This window comes from Cupressus sempervirens, chromosome 2 (assembly GCF_028749045.1).
Source record: "Cupressus sempervirens isolate cs-2001-9-10 chromosome 2, ASM2874904v1, whole genome shotgun sequence".
Lineage (NCBI taxonomy): Eukaryota > Viridiplantae > Streptophyta > Pinopsida > Cupressales > Cupressaceae > Cupressus > Cupressus sempervirens.
In genome coordinates, this window is record NC_143119.1 from 759,256,135 (window position 1) to 759,281,683 (window position 25,549).

General features: G+C 35.1%; 1 protein-coding gene across 1 annotated transcript in view; it reads left to right on the plus strand.

The window, feature by feature from the left end:
- Positions 1 to 19,076, plus strand: part of LOC149575644 (borneol dehydrogenase, mitochondrial-like) — a 60,875-nt gene extending 41,799 nt beyond the window's left edge. Inside the window, exon 3 of the mRNA XM_089815408.1 lies at positions 18,540 to 19,076. Within this exon, the coding sequence (XP_089671534.1) occupies positions 18,540 to 18,841 (302 nt within the window). The 3' untranslated portion in view covers positions 18,842 to 19,076. The remainder of the gene's footprint in view (positions 1 to 18,539) is intronic.
- The last annotated feature ends 6,473 nt before the right edge of the window (positions 19,077 to 25,549 follow it).

Sequence of the window (25,549 nt, forward strand, 5' to 3'; positions counted from 1 at the left end):
TAGAGGGAATGAATAAAGAAATCAAGGAGAGCCTAAATCTATAGAGCATGGGAATGAAATTGCTTCTAGGGGAGGTCATGGAAGAGGTAGAGGAAATCAAGGGGGTTCTAACAAAGCAAGAGCTGCAGGTAAAAGTAACTCATACTTTGCTAGCATGAAGTGTTATAGTTGTGGATAGTTGGGCCACCCTACATATAGGTGCCCTAAGAAAGCATCTTGTTCAAACATTGAGAAGAGATTAACATATGTTCAAGAGGATACATCAAGTGTTAAATCACTAGATATTAGGCATATTGAGTCATAGATGGGAGATAACTTAATGTTTAGAAGGGTTCTAATCAAGGAACTAGTCAAAGAGGAGCCAAAACATAGGGAGCCTTATTCAAGATAAGATGTAAAATACTTGGTAAGGTATGTAAGGTTATTGTGGATTCAGGTTCCACAAATAACATAATCTTAGAGGAAGTAGTAAAGAAGCTTAAGTTGGAGAAGATACCACATACTAATCCATACAAGGTGACATGGTTGAATAAGGGGCAAACTATACTTGTGAATGAGAAGACATTGGTAGAGTTATCCGTTCGAGGGTACAAAGACAAGTTGTTTTTTTATGTGTTTCCTATGGATGCATGCCATCTCCTATTGGGAAAACCATTACAATATGATAGAAGAGCCATCTATGATGGAAAGGAGAATACCATTTCTTTCAAGAAGGATGGAAGGACCTTCAAAATATAGTCATTGATAGAGGAAGAGGAAACATAGTCAAAGACTCCTAGTGTCCTATTAAGTAGTGGCAAGGAGTTTGTTAATACTCTTCAACAAGGAGGTGAAGGATATGCCATAATGGTGCAACCTAAAGAAGGAAAAAAGACTATGTAGGCACCTATACCTAAAGAAGTACATGACTTACTTGGAAAGTTCAAGGATATAATTAGTGATGGGACATTTACAACATTACCTCCTAAAAGGGCTATTAGTCATCCGATAGACTTTATCCTAGGGGCTTCTTTACCAAAAAAGAAAGCCTACAAGCTCACCCCAGAGCATAATCAAGAAGTGGCTAGACAAGTGCAGGAGTTGCTCAACTAAGTCTTGATCAAGAAGAGTATTAGCCCTTGTGTAGTACCATTAGTATTGGCATCCAAGAAAGGTTGTAAGTGGAAGATTTGTACTAATTATAGGGCAATAAATATGATTACAATCAAATACAGGTTTCCTATACCTAGGATTGAGAATTTGATGGATTGTATAGGAGGATCTAGGTATTTCATTAAGTTGGGCCTAAAGAGTTCCTACCATCAGATTAGGATCCAAGAAGGAGATGACTGGAAAACAACATTCAAGACCACTTAAGGGTTGTATAAGTGGAGAGTTATGCCATTAGGGCTCACAAATGCAACTAGCACAATCATGAGGCTAATGAATGAAGTGCTCAAGGATTACACTGGTAGGTTTGTGGTAGTATACCTAGATGACATACTCATCTTTAGCAAAACCAAGGAGGAACATATGAAACACTTGGAGATTGTGCTCAAAAGATTATAGGAAGAGAAATTTTCTATCAACCTAGAAAAGTGTGAATTCCTCAAGAAAGAACTTGTGTAGCTAGTATTTGTAGTGTCACAAGGTTCATTGAAGATGGACCCAAGTAAGGTGGAGGTTATCTTGAACTGGCCAAGACCAACAACAAGGATAGAGGTAAGGAGTTTCTATGGGTTATCTTAGTTCTATAGAAAGTTTATAAGGAACTTTAGTGGAATTTGTACACCAATGTTAGATACCATCAAGGTTGTATTAAAGAATAGGTTCAAATGGACACTTGAATTAGGGAGAGCTTTTGAGAAACTAAAACAAGAAGTGGCTAACCAACCAATCCTCTTGTTATCTAGCTTTGATAAATTGTTTATAGTGGAGTGTGATACAAGTGGGATTGCAGTAGGATGAGTACTAAGCCAAGAAGGAAAACATATAGCTTTCTTTAGTGAGAAGCTCAATGAAGCCAAGAAAAAATATGTTTCTTATGACTTGGAGTTATATGCGCTAGTGCACTCACTTAGGAATTGGAGACATCATCTCCTACCCATGTAATTTGTGGTGCTAAAAAATAATCAAGCTCTTAGCTATATCAACACACAAGAAAAAATGAATAATAGGCACTTGAAGTGGATGGAATATCTACAAGCTTTCACATTTACTATCAAGCACAAGAAAGAATAGTTGAACAAAGTGGTAGATGCACTAAGCAGGAGGATGTTGACAGTCCAAGAGAAACAACTCCAAAGCATCAACATAGAGAGTTTCAAAGACCTCTATAGAGATGATGAAGACTTCTTTGAAGCATAAAAGGTATGTTATGATTTCCAATGTTAGGAATAAGGTGTCTCAACCTTGTATAATTCCAATTCTTATTATTATTTGTTTTGTAAAATGTATTTTTGCAAATAATATGTAAATGTGAGAGTACATGTCCAGTTGGCATGTTGATCACTTACATGTGTCGGCATCTTGAAGTGTGTGAAGGAGATCATGGTTGAAATGGTTATGACGGATTCCTATGACGCGTAAGAGCTATTTAAGGAATAAGATATGACAGGTGTAAGAGCATCTTATGACATGAGGCATATTTGGGCACCCAAGAATGAGTGGTTGGTGTGTGTAAGAGAATATGCCAAAAATAGGTTGGTATGACGGATTCCCTTACACTTCTCTTGTGACCGCTATTTTTGGCAGATTCTATGACATGCTGTCATTGCCTATTCAAGGGATGGATGCCCTTTTCTTGGTATTGGATATACATGTGGCATTGTGCATGTTTCTTGGTGGTTGAGCCATGAAAAACGTCCAACTCCATTATGGGCATTTTGTTGGGTCTTAAGATGTTTGAAAAATGGGTATTGCATGTTGTAATGCAATAGTGTGATAGAGGAAAGTTTGCAGGTACTAAGGTGTTGTTGGAGTCTTCTATTGTTGATGTTGAACTTGTATTGCAAGTGTATTGTAATCTTGTGTTGAAGATAATACATTGTGCAAGTTATGGAGGGGTGGGGTTGTTTTACCGAAAGGTTTTTCCCCACCGAAAAATCTTTGTGTTATGTGTTCTTTCTCTATCTAATTTTTGAATGCATGGTTGGCTGCAATAATGTTGTTTACATGATATTGAATCTGTAAGTGTAGAAGATTTTAAAAGGATTTGCACCATACTTTCTTTATGAGATTAGTGTAGGAAGTTGTTTTTGCACCTGAGTTTCCTTACAAGTGGTATCAGAGCTTGATCAACTTTTGATCCTAGTTGTTGGGTAGGGTTTTTTGAGCTAATCTCAAGTTGAATGGGAGTCTTGTACAGAGCATCCTGAATCTTATTTGCAGATTGAGATGGAAAGTTCATCATATGGAAGAATGGAGCTGGAGAAATTTAATGGCACTAATTTTGAGTGGTGGAAACTCAAGATGGAAGACATGTTGGAAGATCGTGACCTATGGGAAGTGACTACAAGTGCTACAAGACCAGCAACTATAACTCAAGCAGATTGGGATATCAAATATCGTAGAGCTAAGGGTCTCATAAGACTCTATTTAATCGATGCAGTCCTTCTGAATGTTCTAGATGAGAAAACCTCATATAGTTTGTGGGAGAGACTTGGGGCCATGTATCAGGCCAAATCTCTGGTGAACAAGTTTTTCCTGATGAAGAAGTTGTATTCTCTGCAAATGGAGGAAGGTGGATCCTTAACGGACCATTTAAATGCATTTAATTTGCTGGCTGCACAGTTGACATTTGCTGGTGTCAAGTTAGAGGAGGAGGATCGCTGCTACACACTTTTGTGTTCTTTATCGAATTCATGGGACCATCTTGTGATGGTTGTTGGAAGCACATTAGTCACCTTCAAAATGGATGATGTGGTGTCTTCACTACTATCAGAGGAGATGCGGAGAAAGGCTTCTGTTTTGAAAAAAGAAGCCCTTGCTGTTCGTGGGAGATCCACGGAAAGAGGAAAGAAAAATGACAATAAGTCTGACAACAAGGGTAGATCCAAATCCCATGGGAAGTCAAAGACTTCCAATAAGTCCAAGGCAAAATGTTGGAACTGTGAAAAGACTGGGTACTTCCGTAAAGATTGTAAAGAGCCTAAGAAGAAGAAGAAAGCCTCAGATTCTGGTTCTGAAAAATCTCAAGAAGATGGCGATGCATTCATCGTAGCTTTGGAAGCCCATGCATCTGATGATGTGTGGTTGGTTGACTCGGGTGCATCTTTTCACATGACCTCTCATCGGAATTGGTTCTCAAGATATGAAGAGTTTGATGGTGTAAAGGTGTACTTGGGTGATGATTCTCACTTGAAGATAGTTGGACGCAGAAGGGTCACTATCAAATTTCCTGATGGACGAGTAAAGGGAATCAATGGAGTTATGCACATTCCAGGCTTGGCACAAAACCTATTATCTGTAAGTATGCTGAACGATGTAGGTGTGCAAGTTTTTTTTTCGAAAGAAGGATGTAAGATGATTAGAGGATCGATGGTGCTTGCTAAGGGTACTAGGAGAGGTACTTTGTTTCAGCTAGATGCATGTATTCCTCTATGTAACAGTTCTTCATCCTCACCATCTGAACGAGCAGTGAAGAATTTTGTGGTTATTGGTTCCAATGGCAATGCAAACACTTTGGAAGGTAAGCTTCCTACAGAAAAGACAATGTTGTGGCATATGAGACTTGGCCACATTGGTGAGAAGGGTCTCAGAACCCTGAAAAAGAAAAATCTCGTTGAGGGGTTAAATGATTGCAATCTCAAGTTTGACTTCTGTGAACACTGTGTATATGGTAAACAAAATCGTGTTCAGTTTTACTCTAGTTCTCACAAATCTTCTGATGTTTTGGATCTTATTCATTCTGATGTATTTGGTCTTGTAAAAGTTCCTTCGATCTCCAAGTCTGTATTTTTTGTATCTTTCATAGATGATTACAGTAGAAGGACATGGATTTATTTCCTTAAAAGTAAGACACAAGTCTTTAGTCGATTCAAGGAATTTAAAGCCCTTGTAGAGAATCAGACTAGTAAGAAGATTAATTGTGTGAGAACTGAAAATGGTGGTGAGTTTTGCTCAGCAGAGTTTGAACAGTTCTGTAAAGAACAAGGTATCGAGAGGCATAAGACAACTCCCTATACCCCAGAGCAAAATGGAGTTGTAGAGAGAATGAACAGGACACTGATGGACAAGGCTGGGAGTATGCTTAGTGGAGCTGGTTTAGAACAAAGGTTTTGGGCCAAAGTTGTGGCCATTGCTTGCTATCTGGTTAACAGATCTCCTACATTAGCCCTTGTTGGTAAGACACCCATGGAGGTGTGGTCTGGTAAGAAGCCTTCAATTAGACATCTTTGTGTTTTTGGTTGTGAAGCTTATGCATATGTTCCAAAGGAGAAAAGATCTAAGTTGGAAAAAAAAGTTGTTAAATGTATTTTCATCGGGTACAGTGCTGGTGTGAAAGGATACAAGCTTTGGGATCCTATGACTAGTAAGGTGTTGTATAGAAAAAATGTTATTTTTAGAGAGCTAACATCTTCTTCTATTGTGCTACAACTAGATGAAAAAGAAAAGGAAAAAGATGTTGTTCAGTTGCCTCCTACCCCTGAGAAGACTGAATAGAGAGACCATGTTGGGTCTAATGATGAGGAGAGCTCTAGTAGCTCTGACAGTTCAGAAGAAGAGGAAGAACAACCTCAACCTCAGCCCTTGAGGAGATCCACGAGAGAAAGAAAGCAACCAGAAAGGTTTGGTTATTCTATGTTAGATTCTAGTTGTGCTTTTTCTTTGATTACTAACACTGATGAGCCTAGATCTGTGAAAGAGGCTTTGGGCATGGAAGATGCAGGTTCCTAGATTGAGGCTATGGATGATGAGATGGCTTTATTAGAGAAAAACAAAACATGGGACCTTGTACCTTTTCCTAAAGGGAGAAAACCTGTTGGCTGTAAATGGGTGTTCAAGAAGAAATTCTGTGTAGATGGCAGTGTTGAAAGGTACAAAGCTAGATTGGTTGCAAAGGGGTATTTACAAGTAGAGGGAATAGATTATGGTGAAATATTCTCTCCTGTTGCAAAGTTGACATCCATTAGATTTTTGTTATCTCTTGCTGCATCATATGATTTAGAGATAGAATAGATGGATGTGAAGACAACTTTCCTTCATGGTGATTTGGAGGAAGAGATTTATATGTCATAGTCTGAGCACTACATTGTTAAAGGTAAAGAATCCTTTGTTTGCAGATTGAAGAAATCTCTATATGGTTTGAAGCAATCTCCTAGGATGTGGTACCTTAAGTTTGATGACTTTGTGTTATCAATTGGATTTGTAAGATCGAAATCAGATCATTGTGTTTATTTCAGAGTTGAAAATGATCGCCTTCTTATTGTTGCATTATATGTTGATGATATGTTGTTTTTTGGGAAGGGTAAGGGTATGATTTGTGATTTTAAATGTCAGTTGTCAGCACAGTTTGAGATGAAAGATATTGGGGCAGCTAGGTAAATCTTGGGTATGGAAATCAGTAGAGACAGGTCTAAAAAAAAACTTTGGTTGAGTTAGAGTAAGTATGTGAAATCTGTGTTGGATAGGTTCAGGATGGCAGATTGTAGACCAATATGTGTTCCTATTTCTGTGGGAACAAAGTTATCTGTAGATGATTGTCCAAAATCTCCTAGTGAGGTGGAGGACATGAGTAGAGTACCTTATGCTAGTGCAGTTGGCAGTCTTATGTATGCTATGGTCTGTACTAGACTAGACATTGCCCAAGCAGTGGGAGTCCTAAGTCAGTTTATGGCTAATCCTAGATGGGTACATTGGAATGTAGTTAAGCGAGTATTTAGATATTTGAGGGGTACATCAGATTACTCCATATGTTATCATGGTAACTCTTCTAGATCTTCACATTCAGTTTGTATTCATGGGTTTGTGGATTCAGATTGGGTAAGTGATATTGATCGCAGGAGATCCACTAGTGGTTATGTGTTCACTATGTTTGGTGGTGCCATCAGTTGGATGAGTAAGCGACAACCTGTGGTTGCTTTGTCCACTATAGAAGCTGAGTACATGGCTGCTACTCATGCTTGTAAGGAAGCCATTTGGCTTAAGAGATTGTGTTCTGATGTTGGTGTTGATGCAGAATAGATTACTATTTGGTGTGATAGTCAGAGTGCTATTTGCCTTGCGAAGAATCCAACTTTCCATGCCAGAACGAAGCACATTGATTTGCAGTTTCACTTTGTGAGAGATATGGTGGAAGATGGAAAGGTAAATTTGGAGAAGGTAGATACTTTGAAGAATGTTGCAGATGCATTAACAAAACCAGTGGGCACTAAGAAGTTCAGATGGTGTTCGGAGTCCATGGGCCTTTCGGCCTATAGTAGTTAGTTCTTATTATGTTCCTGATTGCTCTTACAAGGTGTTCGACAAGTGGGAGAATGTTAGGAATAAGGTGTCTCAACCTTGTATAATTCCAATTCTTATTATTATTTGTTTTGTAAAATGTATTTTTGCAAATAATATGTAAATGTGAGTGTACATGTCTAGTTGTCATGTTGATCACTTACATGTGTCGGCATCTTGAAGTGTGTGAAGGAGATCATGGCTAAAATGATTATGATGGATTCCTATGACGCGTAAGAGCTATTTAAGGAATAAGCTATGACAGTGTAAGAGCATCTTATGACATGAGGCCTATTTGGGCGCCCAAGAATGAGTGGTTGGTGTGTGTAAGAGAATATGCCAAAAATAAGTTGGTATGATGGATTCCCTTACACTTCTCTTGTGATCGCTATTTTTGGCAGATTCTATGACAAGTTGTCATTGCCTATTCAAGGGATGGATGCCCTTTTCTTGGTATTGGATGTACATGTGGAATTGTGCATGTTTCTTGGTGGTTGAGCCATGAAAAACGTCCAACTCCATTATGGGAATTTTGTTAGGTCTTAAGATGTTTGAAAAATGGGTATTGCATGTTGTAATGCAATAGTGTGATAGAGGAAAGTTTCAGGTACTAAGGTGTTGTTGGAGTCTTCTATTGTTGATGTTGAACTTGCATTGCAAGTGTATTGTAATCTTGTGTTGAAGATAATACATTGTGCAGGTTCTGGAGGGGTGGGGTTGTTTTACCGAAAGGTTTTTCCCCACCAGCAAATCTGTGTTATGTGTTCTTTCTCTATCTAATTTTTTTATGCATAGTTGGCTGCAATAATGTTGTTTACATGATATTGAATCTGTAAGTGTAGAAGATTTTAAAAGGATTTGCACCATACTTTCCTTATGAGATTAGTATAGGAAGTTGTTTCCGCACCTGAGTTTCCTTACATCCAAAACCATTTTCATAGTCAATTATTAGAATATACACTACAAAGTGGAGTTTTGTTCAAGGGGAATCAATTGTGTGTTCCACAAGGTTCCATGAGAGAGAACCTCATTCAAGAGAAATACAATGGCAGTCTTAGTGGTCATTTTGGCATCAATAAAATAATAGAGTTTGTACAAAGGTTTTATTATTGGCCAAAGTTTCCAAGAGATTTTAGAAGGTATGTGGAACAATGTATGGTATGTATGAAAGCCAAAGGAGGAGCTATAAATGTAGGTTTGCAACAGCCATTACCTATTCCTAATAGACCATGATAGTGCATTAGCATGGATTTTGTGGTAGGTCTTCCTGAGAGTAAGATAGGGATGGATAGTGTCTATGTGGTGGTAGATAGGTTTAGCAAAATAAGTCATTTTATTCATTGTAAAACCACCCATGATGCTAAATACATTTCTCATTTGTTCTTCAAAGAGATTGTAAGGATACATGGACTACCCCTAACAATACTATCTAACAAAGATGTGATGTTTATGAGTCATTTTTGGAAGATTCTATGGAGAAGAATGGGTAATAATTTGTCTTTTGGTTGAGCTTACCATCCTCAAATAGATGGTCAAACTAAGGTGGTCAATAGGATGTTACGTAACCTTCTTGGATGCCTAACCAAGAAGTATGGAAAACAATGAGACCTAATGATCCCACAAGCTGAATATGCCTACAATGATAGTGTGAATAGGAGCACAAGGAGTCCTTTTGAGATAGTATATGGGATACACCCAAGAGGAGTGTGTGAACTTAGAGATTTAGGAGTCATGGAGTATAGAAGTGGACATGCAAAAAATTTCTCACAAAAAATGAAAGAGATACAAGAGTAGGTGAAGAAGACTATAACCGAGGCTACCCACAATGTGAAAACTAAAGTCGATATATCAAGGAGGGATGAATAGTTTTAAGTGGGACATGATGTTATGGTCCACCTTAAAAAGTTGTCAAAAAGATGTGAAAGTTGCATTGTGCAACTTTGCAACTTTGAAAACTTGCTTGAGCAACATTCTCAAAAAGTTGCAACTAGATGGAAAAGATCCCTTAGGGGAAAAACCCCACCCAACCACACTATAAAAGGAATTCCATGATTGGGATACAGGGTTCGAAACTCATTGTACAAACATAGAAGTTTTGACATTGGTGTTCTGAAGTAATTATAAGAAAATTTGTGCATTTTTTTATGACAGTGGTTAGCTAGAAGATTGAATTTGTTATTGTGATACCTAATGTGTGTAGCTTAGATTCTTTCTTGATTATGTGTGGTATTAGATAGGTATTTTGTGCACCTTCACTTTCTTTCTGTAAATATATTTTTCTTGCACTATTGCTGGTCCTATCTAGGCAATAGGTAAAGATGGGGCTCTAACTCACTTTCCCACTATTCATTCTATACAACCTCTTGGGAATAGTGAGTAGACTCCATGTACTATCTATGTAAATACTCTTGGGCCCTCAAATTCAAAGAAGCCATTTTCAAAGTTTTTCCTTGGGCGAGCCTATGGTGAGTTTGGCTAGGAAAGACCAAGGTGTAATCAACATAGCTTACAGAGGTGGATAGCTAGAGACATGATTACACTTGGGGATTGAAGATAGGAGTATGGAAAAGGTATGGTGAAGAGGGTGTGTTCATACCAATCCAATTGATAGTCTCAAACTTTCAAATTTGCAAAACAACCAGTTAGAGCCCTAAAATCCTTAAATTCACTCAAACTAAGTTAGGGTACTGTACAGAAGGTGGTGACCCCAAGACACAAAAAATCCTTGAGAGGTTGGCAGATGATCCAAGAATCCTAAGAAAAATTTTAGGGTTACTTTGGAAGGATTGGGAGAAAATCCCTATTTTCTCACTATAGGAGACCTAATTGGGGCTAGTAGCCTTTTAGGCCTATTGTAAAAAATTGAGGAAATCTGATGAGACAATGAGCCAAGTGAGACTTCTAACACCCCTAGATGGTTGAGTTGAATTATTTGGTAATACCTCCACACTTCTGCAAGGATTAGTTCAAAATTTTGAGGTTAAGAGCCTTTATGGTGTTTTAAGGGCTATGGTGAGTGAATCAAGACTACACCAAATTTTGACTTGATTGAAGAATCTTTCTTGGTAGTTGGGCTAGCTAAGGAGACCAGGGGATCCTTAGACAATTGAGGTCCTATAGACCTTGGAAAGTGGTGTGTGGAAGACACCATAAAAGCCTTACAAGAAGCCTAAGAGCATGGACCAGTGATTGGTTCATTCAACCTCCCTATCACATAATGTATCCCCTTTTGACAACAACCTTCATTCTTCTCATCCTCTCAAGCCATTGTCTCTTATTTTCATCTTCTTTGATTCTCTCCCAATCACTTCAATCATTTCTCCCACTAGGCAACTTTTTCATCTTTTTTATTATGTCCCCCTTTGACATGAATGCCAAAGGTAAATATAAGTTCCAATGTGAAACTTATAAAACCTTGCAGTAATACCTAGTACCTTGCATGTACTATGTACATCAATTTCATTACCATCACTTACCCATCTTCATGAAATAGTTCCTAAATAGTGAACTCTTCCATCAACTCCACAAAGATATATATGATCATCCATGAATTGACATAGCGTGCATCTTTTCTTAGTGAATCTTGGTGATGCAAGGAGAATAGCAAGCTTAAGTAGAAATAGCTCAACTTAAGCCTAAAAACATCCCCTGCTTATAGTTACATACAAAAGAAACATACAATAAGGAAAGATTCTAGACTTTTACTCAAGTGTAATTATTAAGCAACACATTGAACATAACGCTCTGTAGCTAGTTGCCATTCTATTGTAATAATTAGCAGAAATCAAGTAACATGCCTAGCTATGAGGTCTTCTAGGTTAATGTCATATATAAAGAAATTAGGAAATGGGAATCCAAACTCACATCCCTATCTTCTTCTTTGAAATCTTCCTATTACTCCCATTCTCCCCTCTCTTAACTACCTCTAATCAAGCTTCTTATATAGCCACCTAAGCCACAAGTTGGCTAGTTAGGCATTTAATTACATTATAGGTTTGACCTTGGAGATGTAAACCAAAATGAAAGTAGATATAAACATAAAGTGATATGCACTCGAAGGTGGATCCACACATGTCTAAGGAGTCGACCCCTAACTCTACAACACACCAGCATGACTTAGAAAAATATGCCAAAAGAAACAACACACCTCGCAAGGAGAGAACCACAAGAAATAGAGACCAAAAAGAATAGCACATGACTTGAGACAAACAAATAATCAGTGCTTGTGCACTTAGGATGAAGATTATAATTAGGTCCTTAACAAGATGTTAACTTTTCATGTCATGAAACTAGAAGCAACAATGGCTACTTCACGAACAACATATTGGTACAAAAAACAAGAAACATTTTTTGTTAATGCAAGATTGCACCAAGACCCAAGATGCTCCCACATCACTTGGATAGGGGAAAAACCCCTAACTTACCTCTTAGTTACTCCAAAGCATCCTTAAGCAATGGCTTAATAAATATGTCTGCAATTTGTTCTTTAGATTTCACATATTTAAGCCTTAATGAGTTCTCTTATACTTGCTCTCTCAAGTAATGATACTTGATAGATATATGTTTTCTTTTTGCATGCATCACTAGATTCTTTAACATATTTATTGCACTAGTATTATCACAATAAATAGTAACAGACTTAATTTTTTCTTGCATTCCTTTCAATAGTTTCTTAATCCAAACAATATTAGAAAAATTAATTGCAACAACACACTCAACTTCAACAGTAGATTGTGATATTCAAATATGTTTCTTGCTCAACCATGTAATCAGTCTTTCTCCTAAGAAAAAAGCTCCACCTCTTGTACTCTTCGTGTCATCCACATTTCCATCCCAATTTGAATTAGTGTAGACTTTAAGTGTATAGTCATCATCTTGTTTGTCCACATTCTCTACAAATTTTTTAGGAAAACAATTATTTGCTAGTAGCCAACAAATAGATGAATTGTCCAAGCTACTAAAACTAATAGTTTTGTGCAACCAAATTATGTTTGTCTTAAAATATATAGAAAATAAATTATTTTACTCTATATTATTGTCTTTATCTCTATCATTTCTCATGACCCATTTTCAACTTCTCTATATATAATTCTATGAACCCTTGGTTGTAGAGGTAAATTTTGATTTCTATGAGGTATAAATTGAAAGAATAAATAGAGAAAAAAATACAAATAATTATAAACTAAACAAGTAGCTTTTTTAAATAACAAATAAACTTAGGTTGGGATCTCATAGAGGGGCATCCTATAAAAAAACTAGGTGTTGTGTCTAAGAGTTTTTAAAATCTAGTGGCCCCGTGAAATTTGTTTGTAGCTTTGCTTTAAAAATTAAGCTTTGAAATTCAAGGAAGCTTGTAATAAAACTAGAAATTGCACCTTAGTGTGCAATAGGTACGCCGAATATGTACCAAATATGTACAGAAAGTGGGCTTCTTAAGAGGTTGTGTTTTCTTATGACAGGTTCTAGTGGCCTTCTATGGCTTGTTGTTTCTTGTTGATTTGCTTCATGCTCTAGACTTGTAGTCGGTTTTATTTTGTGTACTGTTGGATTTCAGGTACCTGTTAAAACTTGTTTTACTTAATAAAAAACAATAAACAAAACATTGAAATTGAAAATAAAGAAAAAATATGGGAAAAATGTCAAGTGCATACTCTTAGATCAGGGGATGGGAAAAGTGAGGATTAAAGAATAGTTTTTAAAAATCTTTTTAGTCCCTCATTAGTGTGAATAGGGTTGTTGTGTTTCTTGTTGTGTGTAAAAATAGCTAACCTACTTGTACAAAGGCGAGGCAAAGCTTCAAATCTCAGTGGTTCATCATTTCAAAAGTTCTATATACTATTATGAATATTTGTTCAAGTGAAAAAATAAACAACAAATAGACAAAAATTATTTAATGGTTGTGATGTTTTTAATGGTCATCCATGCTTCTAAACAATTTTACACCATTGATTGAAATTTTTAGCTTGCCCTCTTTCATAATGAAACACTTACGACATAAAAATAGGGGTATGAACAACATGATCGTCGACAGAGAGGTGCAGGTCGAAATGCCCTGCATGCTAGCTTCAATTACACCATCATTGGTCTGGTGGAATAGTGAGGACCATATTCCTAGAATCCTACACCATTGTTCTAAATCTACTTTGCCCTCAAATCCTTACATAGACCCATCGGCAGACAAAGCTCTTCGACATAAAATCTTGGACATTTATCATTATTGCATTGTGGCCTTCAAGCTAGGTGATTTGGTTCCACAAGAAACAACAACTTCAAGCCACTACCCCATTCCTTTCTATGAATCTAATAATAGCTACACAATTTTATTTTTGCACCCAACAGATTTCATCGCTGTGTGCAAAAAAAATTCCTGCGCAAATCTATGCCCGATGCCTAGAAGTGAGAAGTTGAATTCATCCCCGAGCTCTAATGAAGATAACATCTTCATGTTTAGGAGGCTCATGTTGTACTTCAACCTCAATTAATTCTCATGGTTCGTGTGTATTTTTTGTTTTCACAATATGTGCAACTCTAATTTGTAGGTGGAATTGGGATCAAATAAGGTGAGGCCAAGTTATTCCCAAAATAGATAGATTGTGATGGCATCTAAAGATTTTTTTTTTTTCTAGTCACATCTTGTAATATAAATCTTTCTGCCTAGCTAGTTTGTATATCACAAACCATTGACACTAAATCTCCTCTTCGCTACATCTCTTGGAGTTGCTGGCTCACAAATTCATTTTGTTGTAGTAGTCTAATTATTGTGGTCACAATCATTATAGGTATGTCTCTTTCTCTTTCCCAAACCTCTTGAAGTATATTCCTTTTTAGTGTTACTTGAAATCTGACTATATAAATTAACACTAGTTGAAAAACTTACACTTCTCTATGTATATTTCTTTTTCAATGAAATTTGAGACTTGGCCTAGTAAATTTACTCCACCTTTTAACCATTTGCATCTCGACTACCACCAAAATGGTCCAAGTAAACAATCTATATTTGTTCTACACTTTGTCATTCACTTTTCTTTATGCCATTGATAGGAAGAAAAATGTTGTAATCATTGGCATAATATCCTTTGAATCCTTACATCTTATGTGAAGTTGCATTATGCGCATAATTTGGCTCTCCTTGACATTGTAATGCACAATGCCACACTTGTCACTATAAAACCCATTGGTGATTTCTTTTCAACCAACAACAGGGAAAGTGAGGGTTTCATTGCAAATGCTTTTGATGAAGAATCACAAGCTCCTCACATGGTGGTTGTCAGGGTTCTCTTGGAAAGGAGGACTTACCTTATTGAAATGATTTCATTATAGAAAGTGATGTGATTATGAATTTAGAAATTCAAAATTTTTGTCGTGGGTTATACTTCTAGGTCATGGAAAATTTAGAAATATCTAGAGAGGTTATTAGTATTTCAAACAATGCATCGATGTATCTGTAAAACTCCATTGAAGACAAATGATACAATAGTACTAGAACAAAACTCAACATCAATAGATTGACAAGAAATGAAAGCAACATTGGAGTATACTCAAGCAACTTTGAGCAATTGTAGTGAGACAATTCAAGAAGGTAGTTGGAAAAGTCGAGAAGTATATTTATGATTATCTTACATTCTAATATGTTACTCATACTATATCTCACTATAAGTCTAACCATTGGGCCTCTTTTTATACAATAAGTTAATGGTTAGTGTTTTTGTCAAGGTGGAAAATAGGTTGATAAATATGGTGCTTAATTCAAAATTATTATTGTTATTAGTACTACTATTATTTTGATGTTTAATTGGAAACTATTTTATTTGTAAATTTTGTACAATAAGTTTTCCCATCTATTGTCATTTAGAGTTTATATATTTTTTCGTACCACATTTTTTTGAAATATTATGTTATTTTTAAATAATGATTTTCAATGCATAAAAGTAGTAAGAAAAATCAAATAAAAGTAGTAAGAAAAATCAAATAACTACCATTGTTTTAGCCTTTAGATCCTAAATGAGACGAGTTATACTTTAAAAAAAAAAAATTGAACAACTTAAATTAAAACAAAAAAAGATTTAAAATTAGTATTATACTTAAAATATCTAAATATAATTTTTAAATATTTAATCTTTTTCATTATGTTCTATAATTATTTTCTTTTGTGACTTTAATTCTAATTCAATTTGAAAGAATTAAAATGGTGAAAGTCTAGATTAATTATTATTATTTGTTGGAATTAATTTATTATTATATGTTAAGCGAAGGTAGATTTGAACCCAAGACCTCCTGCATGAGAGGCTAATTGAATTCTGCACTTGCTATCGTCAAAACCATTTAATTGTTGTTTTTACAAATTGTGTTGGTTTGTGTTAAATATATAGGAAAAGATCGGACAAGGGCCAGCATAAAGTAATAAATGACAAAAGAATGACATTTTGACATTTTAATTAATTCGTGATTATCGTTGTATCTTTTTCCAATTTTAAGACTTAAAAATCTTTTTGATGTTCAAATTAATTAGAAGGGCTCTTATATTTCCTTTATAAGTCAGGGACCAATAATTGTGTCTATCGTTTGTCATTGCCTTGGTATAGTCCTGTGCCAACACTATTCAGTTCTGAATAAAGAAAAGAACATTGTAAACTGGGTACCATGATTTATATTAATCGAAACCGTGGTAGGAAGTAAATATTTCGTGATTAGAAGAGATTCTTTCAATAAGTGATGTGTAAAGTAGCGAGAGAACTGGTTTTAGCTCCGTTGATTTTCTCCAATATCTGGAACAAATGGCAATGTATGGAGGTAAAATGCAATCGCTATCCAATAATTTTGGCAAGTTGAGCAATCTGCGATATACCACTGTTGCAAATGAAAAAATTGTCATTCAGTGCCACTTAGATACCTCCCTCATGCATGTGACCTCGTCCTTCATTTCCCTTCCCTGCAATCTCAAAAATAATCGCTTTTCCCCTTCCCATTCTCCCTTCCAGGACTTTTATACACTACATCCTCCCACTTCGCTTTCCACCAAGACTTTTTAGGCAGGTCCACCGTCACTGTACGTTATTCACTAGAATGATGAAAAGGTAAAGATCGATCGACACTTCACATTTGTACAATGGCAGTCATTCCATCTAAAGGATTTCTGATCATTGGATTCAAATTTTGGCTCATCAATCTCAAATAGGGAAACGCCTTCGACGTAATTAAGTATGAAAATTTAAGTTGAAATCTTGATGGTAAGAAATTATAAACAACAACATTGGAGCTACCTAATACAAAAGATTCTACATTCTTAAAATATTCTATTGTCAATTATATCAAAGACAAAGACAAAAGTAAAAATAAATTAAAAATGAATTTGATGTAAATTTATTTAAAAGAAAAAAATATAAATTTGATTTTCTTTCTAAAATTTTATTTCAGTGAGATTGTTTTGAAATAATTTTAATTTTTAGACGAATAGTAAGTGACAAATAAATTTCTTATGCTTGTGAGGCAGATTCTAGCCCTACCATAATTTGTTTGTGCTCAAATATAAAATCCTCAAATGTAGGAGCTCCTATATTTATAGAGAAGATTTTATATAATCCTTATCAATTTATTTTCTTCTTGAGACTTCTTATTTCTTGAAAATAAAAGTTAAGTCCCATCATAAAACCCCACCCTTATATAACTGAAGGAAGCTTAAACCACCTTATAAAATCTTGCCCTTATTTAATCTAATTAAATATTTCAGATCACAATAATAATAAACTGCCTACATGGAAGACATGGAAAGTTGCACTAAGCGTTGTCTTTAGTTGAGTTTGGAATCTCTTCCTTTAAATTGGGAACTTCATCGATTTACTAAGCAAGACAAAATTTGGAATATCGATTTTCAAAGCACGTCGAATGACTATTTGCAATGTACTATAAGTATTAACAGACATTTTCTCTTGTTGTACGTCACATTTCTTCTGAATCTTCTGCGTCCAGCAATTTCGTAAGGGAAAGCAACCACAAATCACCATGGCAAAAACGAGTTTTGAATTAACCAGGGAAAGCAACCACAAATTTTGAATTAATTTTTTTGGTTCATGTTTCATGAGTAGTAGTTCAGGTGGAGCTATCTTTAATGAGAATGAATAGAACAATTAGTACTGAAGTACGAAAACTTTCTAGGAGGTCACTTGTCCTAGTATTATGTTTCCAACGCTTTAACTCTGGAGTTTCTTCCATGGTTAAACTCTCTGCATGTGATTCCATTTGAAAAAGCTTCAACAAGTATTCTATCTTATGAACTATTCATCAAAAAGTTGGTTAAGCTCATCAATTGATAAGTAGGAGATTTTTTTGAACAAGTTAAATTGTAATATTACTATTAAGATTCAACTATGTAGTATTTTGAGTCAAACTTATTGACCAATGTTTCATGAGTAGTGATGCACACAAACCCATCTCTCATAAGAATAAATAAAACACAACTATCTACTTACCTTTCATATTGCATACCTTAGATTTCTTGTTTTATATTGGTTAAGGCAGTTCATATCTTATGAGTTATTCATGAGAAAGTCCCTACGAAGTCCATTAATTGATAAGTATGACATATTTTTGACAAGTTAAATTGTGATACTACTATTAGGATTCAACTGTGTAGCATTTTGAATCAAAATTATTGAACCACGTGATCCACACAGACCTATTTCTCTTGAGAATAAATAGAACACAATTATCTATGGACCTTTTATATTTTATATCTCAGATTTGTGAACCTTCTATAGGGAACTGCTACTCCACTCCCAGTTCTACCATCGAGTTAATCTGCCAATTCACTGCTGCATAAACTAAATTGATTTTCTTGCACATGTAGTTGCACATGCAGTGCCATGCATAGTTTTCGTACAATGCTTTGTAGAGATAATACTTATTTAAGTCCCAGGCATTTATTTGTTATGCTACGCATAATTTATGAATTTTAATTATAGTTTGCAGGATTAGGAGATGCATTAAACAAATGCATGTTGAATGCATAAAAGTGTAAACAATTAGAATCAACTATTTTTAGGAGGCATCATCTCTATATGGTGATCTCAGGTTATTGATTCCAAGCTACAGAATAGAAGTCATTGGACTCACTAAACAAGGTGCTGCCGAGATGGGAAAATATGGTATCAGAGTGAATTGTGTTTCCCCAGCTGGCCTAGCCACTGATTTTGTATTAAAATTGATCGGAGATTCTTCTATGAGTCTAGAAGAGAAAACAACCAATTGGGAGGCATTATGTAACAAGATGGCCAATTTGAAGGATCATATACTCAGGGCACAAGATATTGTAGAGGCTGCTTTGTATCTGGCCAGTGAGGAATCCAAGTTTGTAAGTGGGCATAACCTTGTGGTTGATGGAGGGAATACAGTAGTAAACCATGGGTTGGGTCTGTATCAGTGAAGTAAGTTGTGTAAGTTTTCCATGATATCATTGCTAAAAGCCATAATATCTTGTTCAATGTGGAAATGTCAAAATTCAAATCACCTAAGAAGAGGGGAACAACTCATCTGCTAGACATACCACCATTGGGCATTTATGGCCTCAATCCAAATGTGCATTTCATTGTATGATGTACCAAAAGAAGCTCATGTCATCATCTTGAAAGATCAACTTACACATATTTGATTCATATATTGATTCATGCCTCATTCCTTACCATTTTAATGATGCAATACCATGATGAGGGTAAAGATTATGTGATGGAAACATTTTCTTTTGAAAATATTTTCCTTCGTTATGTCTGTTTGTTTATGAGAAAAACTCTAGACTCAAGTTTTCTTTGCTATGCTCTTATAAATCTCTCTATACTTTCTAATTTCTACTTCACCATGAGGAGAGACCTTATGCAAATAGAGCTTAAATTTCAAGAACAACCTTATTATCTAGCTCATTTTAGAGATGGGCAATGTTAGTGTTAATTTTTAGTCTGTTCATCATATATGCAAAGTTTTAATATGATCCATGATTTGTGGATATCCTTAAAGTTTATTTCCTCAATTTCTATGGAAATGGAAGATAATGCTTGTTAATTCTTTTGCATATGCCTAACCAAGGATCATTGTTAGATGTATTTCCTAGTTAACTGCTCGAGTAAAGGATCTCTTGTGAACTGATAATTTTACCGGTATCAGTGTCAACCGTGTGTTATTCACTATAATTTTTCTTGTAAGTTGTTCTTTCTAGCATTGTATAAGTCGTGCATTATTATGCATATTTTAATCGAATGAACTTATTTGTCCATCAAACTATTCTATTTTATTTTTTTGAAGATATGTTTTTTTTGCTTGTTTTTTTTTTTTTTGGCATTTCCTAGCTAGACCTCTTGTGTAGTTATAGCTGCAAAATTCTACACGGGATCAAAGAAAGTGCTAGGAAAATAAATGAATTTTTTTTTTTCAAGTATTGAAGATCAAATCTTTCAAAAGAATCAAATTTTTACGTTCTATCATTCTCATTCCATACAAATGGAAGCCAAAGATTTTTCTTCAATCCATAAGTTGAAGCTTGTATGGACCAATCATGACAATAGAGGTTGAATCCAATTTTGCATCATATACATGCCAAGGTCATGCTCTCTTCACAAACATCTTGCTTCTATTTCATTTTTATTGACACTATGTCAATAGACATGTCATGCCCCTTTTTTTCAACATTATGGAGGTTTTTCTATTGTTCATGTTGATGCTTCCTTGGTTCTACAGTTGATCTATTTTATATACAATTGGTGCTTGTGTTTTCAACTTGAAATTTGTTCTTGAATACTTGAGTACATATTCATACATATTTGCATCCTTGACTGATAGATGTTTTGCTTTTATTTTCGATCTATTCATTGTTTAAGAGGGCTTATGTAGATTATTGTCTTCTACATCTTTAGTTTAAAGATGCTTTTCTTTTGTTTGTCACCTTCTCAGTATTCTCAAGTAGTGTCATTGGGGGCACTCATGCAAATTGATCCTAATCTTCATTTTGGTTTAAGATGAGTTCCTTCATTCATAACTATGGTAGTTACCATTTGATAGATATCCACAACTTTTTTGTCACAACATTTTTATGTTACATTTTTTGGTTCATTTTGACATGGGGTTTTGCTCCCATTAGATTTTCCCTCATTCCTCTCTCATTTCATTAGTTTACAAATTCTCCCTAGTTATCCTTATAAGGGGTGTTAGTGTTAATTTTGAATTTGTTCATTGTAACATGCAAAGCACTAGTTTGATCCATGATTTACAGATGGTGGTTTGGACATTTAGTCTATTTCCTTAAGTTCTATGAAAATGGAGGATACTCATTTATAAGTTATTATGCATATGCCTAACTAAGGATCATTATTAGATACATTTCATAGTCAACCTCTCATGCATAAATGATCTCTTATTAACTAATGATTTATCATTAGTAATGTTATCTATATGTTATTTGTAGTAATTTGTCTTTCAAATTGTGGTTTTTGTTGATCATGTCAAATAATTAAGAGGGGGTTGAATCTGTTATTCCCGCTCACCTTTAAAAACTTTTGATCTTCCAATTAATACTTAACAAACAACAACCACCACTTAAGATATGTAGTTTATAATATAGTAAATCACTAATGTAAAGATAAGCATAGAAGAATAGAAACATGAACACCATCAACACTAGAATTTATATGGAGAAAAGGAAAATTGGAAAAACTACGGAGAAGATAATTCTCAAGAAATAAAAAAATCAGGTAAGGCGATTTTGCACAATAAGGCTAATTGCCTGAAATGCTCACTATGATGTGAAAAAAAAATTGTTGGTAGCTTTCACTGCCAGGATGGTCATGCCGTAGAAATATAATAAGACTCACTTCCAGTAGAAAAAGGATCACTAGCAAAAAGATGAAATTAAAATCAACACAAAGTATAGAACTGTTGAGCCTCTACAATTATTGATTTTTGTTGTCTGCACCTCATCAAATCATTTAAATGTGTATGTTCACACTTGCATCACATACACATGCCTCATAGTTAACATATATGTTTCCTTGCTTATAATAACAAGAATTATTTTGATACGATGTTATCCACCCCATGCCATGGATACAAAAGGATCTACTTTATTTAAATTGGTACCCAAGCATACATATGTAAGCTTCATAATAAAACATGTGATCTGCAGAACAAATGTAAAAATTGATTAACAAAAATAGATGAAATTACATCTATAGTGTACTGTAAAGAGATGTTTTCTTATAGTGCATGTCATATTTCAGCCTCTAAATCTTTTGTGCCCATGAATTTTACAAAGGCATAGCAACCAAACATGATCATGGCAATGATAGTAGCTAATCTAAGAAGAAGATATTTCTTTTTGGATAGTTGATTTTATCAAATTCTTTAAAATATTTATGTTAGTATTCAAAACACTCCTATGTGTATTTGTCTATGACAATTCTATCAAGATTCAAATTTGTAATATTTTGTGTCAACCGTACTAACCTATATTTCATGAGTAGTGATTCCACAAACTCATATTTCACAATAATTGATACAACACTTAACAATCATTCCAACTAGGTGATGCTTATAGAGGTTGAGTACAAGGACTTTTGGTAGGTCACCCATCCCAGTACTACTCCATTTCAAGAGCACTTATGTACAAAGTTCCCTTCATGGTTAACCCACCATTCTTGTCACCCCATTTGCAAAACCTTTAGCAAGTGGTGTTCCTTATGAAGTAATCATTAGAAATCCCCTTAAGCTTGTTAATTGATAAGTAGGATATATTTTTCCAAAATAAGTGAAATTGTGATATTACTATCACGATTCAATTGTGTAATAATTTGAGTCAAATTCATTAACTTGTGTTTCACAAGTAGTGCTCCACATGAACCCTTATATCCTAATAATGCATACAAGGTGGAACTTCTAGAAAAGTTGAGTATTTCAACAGTGTTCAATGTGGATGACTTAGTCAAATACAAAGGACCATTGACAGATGTGAACCGAAATATCCAGGAGATATTGGGGGATGTAAGTGCTAGAGTCTTGCCTCCCAAGATTCAACTACAAGTAGAGAGGATCTTGTAATCCAGGGTGAAGAAATCAACTAGGCATAAGGTATATATGGATCATCTAATACAGTGGAAGTAACAACTAGAATTTGAAGCCATATGGGTAGAGGAAGATAAATTCAAGAATTTGGGCATTGATTTGTCTTTGATTTCTCCTCATGTACCTTAAAGGGTGTGCAGAGGGGGGGATAGTACAAGAGCATCCAAGGATTGATTGGTCAATCCAAGTTTTTTTTTGTGTGTGTGTGTGTGCCTATAGGGCATTTTTGCTCATGTTTTGCATAAGGTCATGTGGACCATGGTAGAAATACAATAGGGTATGAATTGAAGAGTCCTAGGATACTTGTAAGTGCAATTAGGGATCAACAAGATGTAAAAGCCCTTGATTGCACACAGATGCTAATGACATCATCATGAGGTTGGTAGGATCTAGGATTTGTTACGATGATGTTTTTAACCTTAGTTGAGGTCTTTGGTTAAGCTTGGGAAGCATTGGAGTTCATTTGGCTAAGTTGCAAAAAAATTGTCAAAAAGATGTAAAAGTTGCATTGTGCAACTTTGCAACTTTGAAAACTTGCTTGAGCAACATTGTCAAAAAGTTGCAACTAGATGGAAAAGAGCCCTAAGGGGAAAAAAATCACCCAACCACACTATAAAAGGAATTCCCTAACTAGAATACAGAGTTGGACACCCATTGTACGGACATAGAAGTTCTAACATTGGAGTTTTGAAGTAATTATAAGAAAATTTGTGCATTTTTTATGACAGTAGTTAGCTAGAAGATTGAATTTGTTATCGTGATACCTGATGTGTGTAGCTTAGACATTTTCTTGATTATGTGTGGTATTAGATAGGTATTTTGTGCACCTTTACTTTCTTTTTGTAAATATCTTTTTCTTGCACTATTGTTGGTCCTATCCAGGCAGTTGGCAAAGATGGGGCTCTAACTCACTTTCCCACTATTCATTCTGTACAACCTCTTGGGAATAGTGAGTAGACTCCATTTACTATCTATGTAAATAATCTTGGGCCCTCAAATGCGGGGAAGCCATTTTCAAAGTTTTGCCTTAGGCGAGCCTGTGGTGAGTCTGGCTAGGGAAGGCCAAGGTGTAATCAACATAACTTACAGAGGTGGATAGCTAGAGCCATGATTACACTTGGGAATTGAAGATAGGAGTATTGCAAAGGTATGGTGAAGAGGATGTGTTCATACCAATTCAATTGATAGTCTCAAACTTCCAAATTTGCAAAACAACCAGTTAGACCCCTAAAACCCTTAAATTCACTCAAACTAAGTTAGGGTACTGTACGGAAGGTGGTGACCCCAAGACACAAAAAATCCTTGAGAGTTTGGTAGATGATCCAAGAATCCTAAGAAAATTTGTAGGGTTACTTTGGAAGGATTGGGAGAAAATCCCTATTTTCTCGTTGTAGGAGACCTAGTTGGGGCTAGTAGCCTTTTGGGCCTATTGTTAAAAATTGAAGAAATCTGATGAGACAATGAGCCAAGTGAGACTTCTAACACCCCTAGATGGTTGAGTTGAATTATTTGGTAATACCTTCACACCTCTACAAGGATTAGTTCAAAATTTTGAGGTTAAGAGCCTTTGTGGTGTTTTAAGGGCTATGGTGGGTGAACCAAGACTACATCAAGTTTTGACTTGATTGAAGAATCTTTCTTGGTAGTTGGGCTGCCTAGAGAGACTAGGGGATCCTAAAATTTGTCTGTAGCTTTGCTTTAAAAATCAAGCTTTGAAATTCAAGGAAGCTTGTAATAAAATTAAGTATGAAAATCGAAGTTGAAATCTTGATGGTAAGAAATTATAAACAACATTGGAGCTACCTAATACAAAAGATTCTACATTCTAAAATATTCTATTGTCAATTATATCAAAGACAAAGACAAAAGTAAAAATAAATTAAAAATGAATTTGATATAAATTTATTTTAAAAATATATATATATTTGATTTTCTTTCTAAAATTTTATTTCAATGAGATTGTTTTGGAAGAATTTTAATTTTTAGACGAATAGTAAGTGACAAATAAATTTCTTATGCTTGTGAGGTAGATTCTAGCCCTACCATAATTTGTTTGTGTTCAAATATAAAGTACTAAAATTCCTAAAATATAGGAGCTCCTATATTTGTAAAGGAGATTCTAAATAATCCTTAACAATTTATTTTCTTCTTGAGACCTCTTATTTCTTGAAAATAAAAGTTGAAGTCCCTTCATGGAACCCCACCCTTATATAACGGAAGGAAGCTTAAACCTCCTTATAAATATTTAATCTAATTAAATATTTCAGATCACAATAATAATAAACTGCCCACATGGAAGACCTGGAAAGTCGCACTAAGCGTTGTCTTTAGCTGAGCTTGGAATCTCTTCCTTTAAATTGGGAACTTCATCGATTTACTATTCAAGACAAAATTTGGATTGTCGATTTTCAAGCACGTCGGAAGACTCTTCGCAATTTCTCTTGTTGTACGTCACATTTCAGCCTCTGAATCTTCTGTGTCCAGCAATTTCGTAAGGGATAGCAACCACAAATCACCATGGCAAAAACGATAGCAGCTAATCTAAGCAGAAGGTTTTTTTTCCTTCTTCGTTAGATAGCTGATTTCCACTTATATTTTAAAAGATTTATATCAGTCTTGGAAACATTTTATGTTCATTCTTAGTATTGTTATTAAGATTCAATTTTGTTGTATTTTGAATTAATTTTTCTGGTTCGTGTTTCGTGAATAGTAGTTCAGTGGATTTATCTTTCATTAGAATGAATAGAACAATTGGGAAACTTATTAGGAGGTCACTCATCCTAGTACTATGTTTCCAACCCTCAACTCTGGTATTTCTTCCATGGTTAAACTCTCTGCATGCGATTCCATTTGCAAAACCTTCAACAAGTATTCTATCTTATGAATTATTCATTAGAAAGTTGGTTAAGCTCGTCAATTGATGAGTAGGAGATATTTTTGAACAACTTAAATTGTAATATTACTATTAAGATTCAACTATGTAGTATTTTGAGTCAAACTTATCGACCAATGTTTCATGACCAGTGATCCA